The sequence below is a fragment of the Pelodiscus sinensis genome, chromosome 7, assembly GCF_052426305.1.
Source record: "Pelodiscus sinensis isolate ZL-2025 chromosome 7, ASM5242630v1, whole genome shotgun sequence".
Taxonomy (NCBI): domain Eukaryota; kingdom Metazoa; phylum Chordata; order Testudines; family Trionychidae; genus Pelodiscus; species Pelodiscus sinensis.
The window spans coordinates 10,339,839-10,352,074 of record NC_143058.1 but is presented as its reverse complement, the minus strand read 5'-3'; the positions used below and the strand labels follow the sequence as shown (position 1 = coordinate 10,352,074).

At 40.9% G+C, this 12,236-nt stretch overlaps 1 protein-coding gene across 1 annotated transcript in view; it reads right to left on the bottom strand.

Annotated features, from left to right (window-relative positions):
• Positions 1–12,236, bottom strand: part of SLC49A4 (solute carrier family 49 member 4) — a 124,372-nt gene that overhangs the window by 50,004 nt on the left and 62,132 nt on the right. The window contains exon 4 of the mRNA XM_075933110.2: positions 4,478–4,607. Coding sequence (XP_075789225.2) covers positions 4,478–4,607 — 130 coding nt within the window. The remainder of the gene's footprint in view (positions 1–4,477; positions 4,608–12,236) is intronic.

Below are 12,236 nucleotides of genomic sequence, written 5' to 3'. Positions count from 1 at the left end.
AGCATAAACCTTTTTTATTAAAATATTCTGCGGAAATATGTATCAGCTTTTAAAAAAAACCACACAGAAAAAGCTATTGCACACTATGAGAACCCATAAGACTGATTTTGACAGGGCTCCCATCTGAACAATCAGCTTCCTGGCAATAATCTTGACAATGTCTATTTAGCACCAAGCTTATTCAGTGGCCTCCTTTCTTGATGGAGATGCCTTGTAAAACTATGCCTCCCAGCTGATGATGAGAGACTGGGATCAGGTGATAAATTGAAGATCAGGTTGTCTCCATAAAAGTCAGCAAGCAACTCAGTTATTATTGAGGGCTTCGGGGTTTAGGTAGGCTCCAGGAGGAGTCCTCATGTTAGGGGAAGGAAGCTAGATCATGTGCGACTCCCAGGTAATCTGCAGAAAGCAGGTTACAAAGGAGAACCAAGTAGGTGGACTATAAGACCTATAAAGATACACAGGCTCCTGAAGTTGATACCAGATCGGGGTAAAAGTCATGACTGAAATGTTGAACTTAAGCTAAACAGTTTTATTTTGAAGAAATAAAACTGAAGCCCTGAAGAAGAAAAAAAAATACAAATTCATGGCTGATGTGTTTTTTGGTGTATGTACTTGTGAGTTAGCCCACAGGCATACATTTATCAACTACAGCAGTGCATATCAGTAACATATGAAAGCAATCTCAAAACACAGACATTAAAATTGTAATCTAGGGTGTCAGGATTTTCCTGGGCTCATCAATTAAGTAATTTACACAGCACTTTCAGAAGAAATAGTCCCAGTCTCAAAGATTATAACATGTAGATTAGACAAGCAACAGTTTAGATGTCCAATGATGGATCTCTCAGAGCACAGCAGATTCCATTCTTTTATAAATCCCATTTCTTTGATTATTGCTGAAAGGTTCCCCAAGAGAAGCGTTTATTGAATGATGAAATGGTGATTGGTGTACAAAGGAAACGAGTGTGCTTTGTGGATGGGATAGCATGGAAGAATGTATAAGGGAAGGAAGAGGCAATGTTTTATTTAAAGGCAATAGACAATCCTGAGTCTTGATGGAGATATGTTAAATAGTTAACTGCAAGATTTTTTTAAAGAAAAGTTTAGTGACTTGGTAATTCAGAGTTTTGCAGTTCACCAGCTGACTCTACAAATATCCCAGATCTAGTGTTTACTGTACTGTGAATACCAATTAGTTATAAGGTGGCCAAATGGAGTACTGTCAACAGAAATTTTATATTTCACCTGCCAAGTCAGTTGTAGTTTGGGGTTTTATTTGACAGCAACGTTTTTACAACTCATCCCTCAGGCAAGATCTCTCCTAACAGCAGTTTAGGCTCCATAATGCAGCATTAATAAGTATGCTCAGTGCCCTCATGAGAACTACTTTTTAATACCGCAAGTCGGTCACACTACAGATTAATTCACCAATGCTTCTCCTCCCCCACTGCCAACCTTCTCCCAAAAGGACATACTTTGGTGATTAACTTGCCCTGCACTTTCTGGTAACTGAGTATGTCTACACTGCAATTAAAAACTTGCAGCTGCCCTGTGTCAGCTGACTTGTGCTTTTGGGGCTCAGGCTAAGGGTTTATTTAATACCGTGGTCTCCAACACGGTGCCCGCAGGGGCATTTCAATGCGCCCGCCAGGTGCTCGGGGCTGGCCTGGCCCCGGGCACATGGCGCACGGGTGCTTGCGGGGGGAGCGCCGGGCGCGCGGCACTCGGCGGGAGGGGGCGGAGGGGAGCGCCGGCCCCGGGCGCGCAGCTATGGGGGGGCCCGCCCCCGGGCGCGCAAGTGTCCCCGCCCCCTGGCGCCCGGCAGGCAAACGGCCACGCCCCCTGGTGCCCGACAACCTCAAAAGGTTGGGGACCACTGATTTAATAGCAGTGTAGCCCAATACATGTGGTCTTGGGCTGTAGCTCAGTTTTAAGATCTACACTGCAATTCAATAGCCCCTTAGTCTGAGCCAGAGTTAGCTGACACAGGCCAACTATGGGTGTCTAACTACAGTGTGGACATAGCCTTAGCTAGGTTTCAAATAGCAGAAATTGAGCATTTCTGATCAGAAATTATTTCCCTAAGAACAAGAGAAGAATAATTTTGATGGCTTTAAATACAAATAAAGAAGGCAAAGAATGTATTACAAGTATGAATTTAATTGCTCTCTCATAATTGCTTAGTTAAAAACACTTCACAAATATTCCAAGCCCCAGATAGTTCCTTTTACACACTGATTGCATTCCTGCTACTGAGATCATGGTGACAGATTGCTGCATAAGCAGAGCTCTACTGAAGTCAACCAACTCTACATGCATCAGTTATGGGATTCTGGCCTTTAAGCATACTTTTTATTTATATTCAAGCAGCTCCAAGAGGACCCAATTGATATCAGGATGCCATTGTGTTAGGTGCTATGAGTATATAAAAAGAAATAGTCCCTGCCCTGAAGAGCTTGCAGTTTAAATACACAGGACAGATAAAATGTGGGAGAAAGGAAGCACTATTGCCTTGGATTTGAGGGGTGAGTATACCCCAGAATGTGACTAAACTAATTGCAACCATATTACTTGCATTCATCCACCATAAATCAGTAAAACAGAACACCACATAATTAAAGTCTAATTTGGAAATAGGTTTTCAGAAGCAAACTCAACAGTAGCTAGTTTCTACTAATCTGTCTGAAAACCTTGGTAGCTGGAAAATCTTGAGTCTAGATGCCTGTGATAGTACAAGATTATTCAAAAAAGGGATGATCCAGCAGCGGTCATTATGACCTATGTGTTTTATTTATAAATGATTAGTTAATGGAATGTACTTTGAAGAAGACCTCTGAAGTCACTTTGAGACACATTTTTCCTGACATTTTTCTTCCCAGTGAGTGAGCAACTGGTCACTGCAAACTTGCTAATAATTACTCAATACCGTTCCAGATTTTAGGTAAATATCTAGGATGTTCTAAACATATTGCTTATGTCCATGTGTGCTTAAATCTAATTTACTACAGTGTCAGACAAAAGCATGCTTATTTGCATTACTCCTCAATCAGACAGAATTGCTGAGTTGTTGTTGATTTATTCCTTATGCCACCTGGAATGAAATAGTTAATTTGCCCGTTAGGGGTTCTGAAAACACCAGTAATAGCACTATTTGCACATTTTCTTTATAGCAAAGTTAAAAAAACATAAATGTTTGATCTGAGACCTTGCCCAGCAATATGACTTATTTTTCATTCCCCCATTTTTCACTTTAACACCACATGCAATTAACAGGACTCAGATGGGCTAAAATCTGCCTTAGGTGCATTTGCACATTTACCCCCATGGACTGTGGGGCTCACATGTGAACGAGAAACTGGACCCCAAGTTATTCCAACAAAGAGCAATCTGCAATGTTAATAGATTAAGAAAATGAAAAAAGCAATTTAATGGTCAGTTATTCACAGTGTTCAATTAATTACTTCACCACTTTACAGCACACACCCCTTTAATCATCTTGTATTCAGTGCAACAAAATTATTATTTAGAGCAGAGGTATGGAATTTATGACCCAGACCATGGTTTGCCTTGATCCAGTTCATGAGGCTCGAGGCTTGCCTTCCCTCTCTCAGTGACACGAGCTGATGCTGGCATTCCAGCCACATAAGGGGCACTGTGGCTAGAGTGCCAGCGCCAGTTGGCTCACGATGCTGGGTGGCAGGAAGAGAAGAGAGGACGACAAAATTTGGGGACCCAATCTAGGCAAACTGGGGCTGGACTGGGCCCCTGGGATCTGCCTGGAAGGGGGCAGGAAGAATCTCTGCACACTGCAGAGAAGTGGTCCCTGCAAGCGCTGCCCTCTGTCACTCCCATTGGCTGGGAATTGCAACTAATGGGAGCGATATGGGGGTGGTGCCTCCAAGGAGCCCTGCCCTGCAGTGCGCAGAGCCCTGCAGAGATACTTATGTTCCCCTGGGAGCTGAGACAGAAGACTTAATCCAGCTTTGGGGGTAAGCGCTAAGCCTTGGCACCTTTCCCCCCCTGTGGGGATGGAGCTTAAAGGGGCTGAGGAAAGGTGTCTTTTTTCCTGTTTGTTAATTGGGGACCACAACTGAGGATTTTTTCTTCTCCTTCTCACATGGGCTCCTACTGATTTTTCTGTGGGTCAGTGATCCCTGACCCAAGAAAAGTTCCCCACCACTGACTTAGAGGTTGTCTTAACTGACCATAGCAGTAATGATACTGAGGGGCTCTGACACATTTGCGATATTCTGAACATGGTTAATATTTAAAGACTTTATTTTTTAACATTTAAGTGTTCTTTCATATCTACATATGAATATTTAATTTGGTTACAAAGCATTGCAAATTAACTTATTTGTTCTTCAGTGAGAAGATTATAGCGCATAGTCTGTTTTGCTTTTTTAAATTTAGGTTTAAAAAAAGCTGAATTTGCCTTGAACTGTAAACGCAAGCTGTTTCCAGGAGCACCTACCTTAATAGCCTACAAAAACTTCTCCTATAGCTCAGCCGTTGACTAGCTGCAGCCACACTGGGAGGAAATGGAGGGCGTGATGGGAAGTAGGCTAGTGCTGCAGCAAATATCAGGGAGACCATTCCAAATTCTATGAGACAATTAAGAAAAACCACAGTAAGACATAACAGTGTGATGGATTGTAGCAGAGAGAACTTATTTTAATATGCTAAAATTATTTATCTCGCCTCTTTCATACAATAATAAAACTATAGATCTAAAACAATAGGAAGAGAAATTAAGGGAATATATTTTCAAGTAAGATTGAGAGTCAATTACCTAGATAGATACAGGCACAGTTCATTTGCAATGGCAAGAGTTGCAGAGATAAAAGCTTGTGTATCAATACTTATAACACTTCCTGAAGAGACTACTCAATTTCTCGGCAATATTTTCAGGTTATACTGGTGAATCATTTTTTACGAATAAGATCCCAGGTACTTCTAGAGGACACAATCCATGCTGTATTGTGAGAGGGGAGGCTAATGAAGAGACTGAAAAGGTCTGTCTGTGGTTTTAAGCACAAGGATGATAATTAGACCCCTGCAAATCTTCAGTTCTCCGTAGCTCATTTTTTGAGGATATGGATGTGTAGCCATGTAACTGAAATGTAGCTTTACACAATGTAATGTGCTTCAGTGTACCCTAACAGCCACCCTTTCTAACTAGCATGAAGAAACAGCTAACTGCTGTTTGTAAAGATGCATTCAACAGGCTGCTTTTGACGGCCACTGATGTTACGGCAGGAACAGACCAGAATAGTCCTCTTGAATCACTATGGTCACCCCTTTACCTTTAGGACTGGTCTTTAATTTAAGAGGGTACAAATGTTTTTTGAATTATGGAAAAAACTGTAATCGTTATTTTTAATCTTAAAATGTTTTGCACTAAGCAATTCCTGTAAGTATAAGTAAGGAATCTGAGTGTTTATGTACCCACTGTATTTGATGACTGAGGGCCAGTTTGAGGAACCTAAAGTTAGAAGCAAGCACTCACAATGTGTGATAATAAGAAATTCTGTTAAAACCAAAAGTGGGACAACACCCCAAAATATCATCAGCAGACAAATACTAAACAATAATAAAAACAATCTCCAAATAAACGTATGCAGCAAAGTGACTAATTACAATATAATGCAGCAAAATCCATAAGTTTACATAAGGGATTCTTATAAAAGATGCCGTGCCTTGCCATGAAGCTTTGGTTCTATCCTACCAAGATCTGGAGCAGCAGTCTGAACCGACAAAGCCCAGCTCCTCCCTTTATCTCAGCCTCAATGGCCCCGAGGATAATGTGAGCAACAAACTGATAACTATAACAATGTTTGAAGGACTGGTGTGTCTGTCTGAATTCTCAATAAACAATATTGCCTTCTCCTCTAAAAAGATCCTATGTGTTTCTTATAAGCATAACAGATGCAGCATGAATTTCATATCTAGAGTCTTGCAAATATCCACTATGTATCCAGATATCCACGTCCACGGATGTGAATGCAGATATGTATAGATCATTTTTGCAGATGTGGATATCAATTGTGTATCCACACAGAGCTCCAAGAATAATATCAAACTGGACTTACTATTGGATAATTCTGAAGGCATGAGAGCAATGATGAGGTTACTTTTCATTGTGAGAAAAGCCAGGTAGAAGTACATACTAGGTGGTAGAAGTACATACTAGACATATATTAGGAGAGGCTCTATTAACAGAGATGCTCTATGTTTCAGTCAGGAGTAGAAGATGGAAGTATGGGTCAGATCAGATGAGACACAATCAAAATGAGAGTCTAACACATCAAGAAATGGCAGACAGATAAATAGTGACAAATTATTAAAGTGCTTATACACAAATGCTAGAAGTCTAAATAGTAACATGGGTGAACTAGAGTGCCTAGTTTTAAAGGAGAATATTGATATAATAGGCATCATGGAAACTTGGTAGAATGATAATCAAAGACACAGTTATACCAGGGTACAAAATACAGGCAGTCCCCGGGTTACGTACAAGATAGGGACTGTAGGTTTGTTCTTAAGTTGAATTTGTATGTAAGTCGGAACTGGTACATATTGTAGGGGAAACTCTAGCCAAACATTTCTCCAGAGCTCAGTTTTATTCTCCCACACCTCACTTCCCTCAGTCCTTTATTCTCAAGCTGAGGTGTCTGTTGAGAAAAGCCGCTCCGCGCCTCCCTGGTCTGCTGGGGGGGAGAGGGCGCTAGCTTCGTGTCTCTCCGGTCTGCTGGGGGGAAGCAGCTAGTGCGGGGTTACCTCATGCCGTTTGTAAGTAGGGATCCGATGTAAGTCGGATCCATGTAACCCGGGGACTGCCTGTATATCAGAAGGATACAACAGGTCATGCTGGTGAGGGAGCGGCATTATACGTGAAAGAAAATGCAGAATCAAATTAAGTAAAAATCTTAAAAGAGTCAAAGTATTCTACAGAATCTGTACGGATAGTAATTCCATGCTCCAATAATAAGAATATAGCAGTAGGGATATATTATCGACCACCTAGTCAGGACAATGACAGTGACTATGAAATGATAAGGGAGATTAGAGAGGCTATCAAATTAAAAAACTCAATAATAGTGGGGGATTTCAACTATCCCCATACTGACTTGGGTAAACATCACCTCAGGACTGGATGCAGAAATAAAATTTCATGGTATCTTAAATGACTGCTTCTTGGATCAGCTGATTCTGGAACCCAGAAGGGGAGAGGCAATTCTTGATTTAGTCCTAAGTGGAGCGCAGGATCTGGTTCAAGAGGTAAATATAACTAAACCACTTGGAAATAGTGACCATAATATAATAAAATTTAACATCCCTGTGGGGGCAAAACACCTCAGCAGCCCAACACTGTGGCATTTAATTTTAGAAAGGGGAACTACACAACAATGAGGAAGTTAGTTAAATAGGAATTAAAAGGTATAGTGAAAAAAGGAAAATCTCTGAAAGCTGCATGGAAACTTTTCAAAGACACCATAACAGAGGCCCAACTTATATGTACACCCCAAATTAAAAAACACATTAGGGGACCAAAAAATGCCACTGTGGCTTAACAACCAAGTAAAAGAAGCAGTGACAGATAAAAAGATATTTTAAAAAGTGGAAGTCAAATCCTAGTGAGGAAAACAGAAAGGACCATAATCTTTGTCAAATTAAGTGCAAAAATACAATAAGAAAAGCCAAAAAGGAGTTTGAAGAACAGATAGCAAAAAACTCAAAAAGCAATAGTAAAATGTTTAAGTACATCAGAAGCAGGAAGCCAGCTAAACAACCAAAATGCAGGACAATGTAGCACTTTAAAGACTAACAAGATGGTTTATTAGATGATGAGCTTTCGTGGGCCAGACCCACTTCCTCAGATCAAATAGTGGAAGAAAGTAGTCACAACCATATATACCAAAGGATACAATTAAAAAAATGAACAAATATGAAAAGGACAAATCACATTGCAGAACAGAAGGGGGATGCGGGGGAAGGGGGGAAGGGGAGGAAGGAAGGTAAGTGTCTGTGAATTGATGATATTAAAGGTAGGGAGAGTGGGATGTTTGTGAGTTAATGGTATTACAGGTGATAATTGGGGAAACTGTCTTGGTAATGGGTGAGATAGTTCAAATTCTTGTTAAGTCCTTGTTGGCAAGTGTCGAATTTTAACATGAATGACAGTTCAGAGGATTCCCTTTCAAGTGCAGATGTAAAAGGTCTTTGTAGCAGAATGCAGGTGGCTAAGTCATTTAGAGAGTGTCCTTTCTGGTTAAAGTGGCAAGAAACTGTTTTCTCTTTGTGATCTTGTCTGATATCTGTTTTGTGGGCATTAATCCTTTGGCGAAGTGTCTGAGATGTTTGTCCAATGTACATAGCAGACGGACACTTTCGGCACATGATAGCATAGATTATATTTCTGGATGCGCAGGAATATGTGTTCTTGAACTTATAACTCACTTGGTTAGGTCCAATAATGGTATCAGCAGAATGAATATGTGGACAAAGCTGGCAACGGGGTTTGTTGCAAGGGAAGGTACCAGGGTTGGTATTAGTGTGGTATGTCCTGTGGTGGTTGGTAAGAATCATCTTGAGGTTAGGTGGTTGTCTATAGCTAAACAACCAGTGGGCCTTTGGACGATTCAGATGCTAAAGAAGCACTCAAAGATGATAAAGTCATAGCAGAAAAGCTAAATGACTTCTTTCCTTCAGTCTTAATGGTTGAGGCTATTGGGGAGATTCCCAAACCTGGGCAATTCTTTTTAGGTGACAAATCTGAGGAATTGTCCCAGATTAAGGTGCCATTACAGAAGGTTTTGGAACAAATTGATAAACTTAACAGTAACAAATCACCAGGACCAGACGGCATTCACCCAGGAGTTCTGAAAGAGCTCAAATGGGAAATTGTGGAACTATTAACTGTGGTTTGTAACCTATCCTTTAAATCAGCTTCCGTACCTAATAACTGGAAGATAGCTAACGTGACACCAATATTTAAAAAGAGTGCTAGAGGTGATCATGGCAATTAAAGACTGGTAAGTCTAACATCAGTACCGGGCAAATTAGCGGAAACTATAGTGAAAAATAAAATTGTCAGACACATGGAAAATCATCATAATTTGTTGGGGGAAATCAACATGGTTTCTGCAAAGGGAAATCGTGCCTTACTAATCTATTAGAGTTCTTTGAGGGAGTCAACAAACATGTGGACAAGGGGGATCCAGTGGATACAGTATACTTAGATTTCCAGAAAGTCTTTGGCAAGATCTCTCACCAAAGGTTGTTAAGTAAAGTAAGTTGTCATGGGATAAGAAGGAAGATCCTTTCATGGACTGATAACTGGTTAAAAGACAGAAAACAAATGATAGGAATAAATAAGTTTTCCGAGTGGAAAGAGGTAACTAGTGGGGTCTCCCAAGTGTCTGTCCTGGGACCTATCCTATTCAACTTATTTATAAAGGATTTAGAGAAAGGAATAAACAGTGAGGTGGCAAAATTTGCAGATGAGACCAAACTGCTCAAGATAGTTAAGACCAAAGTAGACTGTGAAGAGCTTCAAAAAGATCTCAACAAACGAAGTGACTGGGCAACAAAATGGCAAATGAAATTGAATGTTGATAAATGTAAAGTAATGCACATTGGAAACAATAATCCCAGCTATATATACACAATATGATGGGGACTAATTTCGCTACAACCACTCACGAGAGAGATCTTGGAGTCATTGTGGATAGTGCTCTGAAATCATCCACTCAGTGTGCAGCGGCACTCAAAAAAGCAAATAGAATGTCAGAAGTCATTAAAAAGGGATAGAGAATAAGACAGAAAATATTGTAATGCCTCTATATAAAACCATGGTATGCCCACATCTTGAACACTGTGTACAAATGTGGTTCTCTCATCTCAAAAAAGATATAGTGACACTGGAAAAGATTCAGAAAAGGGCAACAAAAATTATTAGGGGTTTGGAACGGGTTCCATATGAAGAGAAATTAAAAAGACTTGGACTTTTCAGCTTAGAAAAGAAAAGACCACAGGGGGATATAATTGAGGTCTATAAAATCATGAATGGTATGAAAAAAGTGAATAAGGAAAAGTTATTTACTTGTTCCCACAATAAAAGAACTAGGGGTCACCAAATGAAATTAATAGGCAGCAGGTTTAAAACAAACAAAAGCAAGGTTTTTTTCCACTCTGCGCACAGTCAACCTGTGGAACTCCTTTCCAGAGGTTACGGTGAAGGCTAGAACTTTAACAGGGTTAAAAAAAGAGCTAGATAGATTCATGGAGGTTAGGTCCATCAATGACTAGCCAGGATGGTTAGAAATGGTATTCCTAGCCACTGTTTCTCTGGAGGTGGGTAACAGGGGAGGGATTACTGAGGATTACCTGTTGTGATCCCTCCCTCTGGGGCATCTGGTATTGGCCACTTTCGGCAGACAGGATGGTCCTTTGGTTTGACCCAGTATGGCTGTTCTTATGATGTGGGGAAGCCCTCGAGTAATGAATAACAATAATCACAGCAGAGAGAGATGAAGGCATGAAAAAAGGTTTCAGCAAAAGGGGAGTCAAGTAACAGCACACTCAGAGTGTGTTACTGTGGCAACAGACAGATTTACAGCATAAAAAAGAAAGCACAGACAGTCGTGCCCCAATGAGAGACCGGATACAATGGGAGAGAAATGAAGAAACAGATGTTTATAGATGCTGCTTTTACTCAATAGCAGTATGTCTGTCAGAAATTTCAGCCTGGCAACTTCATCCTGAATCTTTAGTAGACACTCAGCAAGTCTCATGAGCAGATTTTTTGAGAGAAAGCCACGGTTGTTTAACGATCCCCAGCCAATTTGATATATATATTCATTTACAATTTACACAGTAGTCTCCCTTCTACAGGCTTAACCCTAATATGTTAGTTTTCCTAAACTCTTAAACAGGATTCTTAGTGCTGTATAGACAATCCTAAAGCAATGGATTATATCCTCTTAGAGGAGTACCAGGGATCTTATTAAAATGAAATAATTCACCAGTATTACCTAGAAATCTAGTAGTGCTGGGCATTGGATTGTTTTAGCTTCCTCCTCTCTAAATGCTGTTTAAGTCAATATAGAGAAGGTACTTTGCCAACTGTAGATCTGACCATTTTGTTCTCCAGCATCAAATATTACACGATTCACTCTGGATGAAGTCATGTTTCCTTTTCTTACTGCAGTTTCATCATAAATGGATTGTCTGTGATGGTGAAGGACACTTTACTTAAACCCATTGCCTTCAGGTTATATAAACAGTAAGTTCTAAGCTGCTGTACTTTACTGCCAATAGGATTGGTGCTAGGACTGACCCTTGGGGAACACCACTAGTTACCCCTCTCCATTCTGAAAATTTACCATTTATTCCTACCCTTTGTTTACTGTCTTTTAACCAGTTCTCAGTCCATTAAAGGATCTTCCCTCTTATCCCATTACATCTTAATTTACTTAAGAGTCTTTGGTGAGGGATCTTGTCAAAGGCTTTCTGGAAATCTAAGTATACTATATCCACTGGATCCCCCTTGTCCACATGGTGGGGCCATGCTTTTGCCACCAAAATCATTAAGGCCTTCTACCTCTGCTATCTGAGTGAAACCTTCTGTATCAACGGAAAGTGGGGGGGATTGTGTAGAGGAACTAGGAAGGCCACTCTGTGTGGATCGCATCCCCCAGTAACCCTGGGTTGTTACTCAGGTAGGAGTAGAATTCCTGACACTTCATGTTGCTATGTGTGGCCAACAGGTCTAGATAAGAACAGCCCCACCTGTGGAAAATGTCCCGGGCCATGTCCCCTGAGGGACCACTCATGTACCTTCAAGGACTGCTGAGCCAGTCCTCCAGGATGTTGTGGGTTCCTGGAAGTTATGCAGCCTCTAGGTGAATCTCATGAGCGAACTCACATAGGCTGTGTCTACACTGGGCCACTTATTCCGGAAAATCAGCCGCTTTTCCGGAATAAGCTGCGAGCTGTCTACACTGGCCCTTGAATTTCCGGAAAAGCAACGACGCTCTACTGTACAAAATCAGCCGCTATTCCGGAAAAACTATTCTGCTCCTGCTCGGGCATAAGTCCTTATTCCAGAACACTGTTCTGGAAAAGGGCCAGTGTAGACAGCCCAGTAGTCTTTTCCGGAAAAAAGCCCCGATCGCAAAAATGGCGATCGGGGCTCGTTTCCGGAAAAGTGCGTCTACATTGGCCACAGA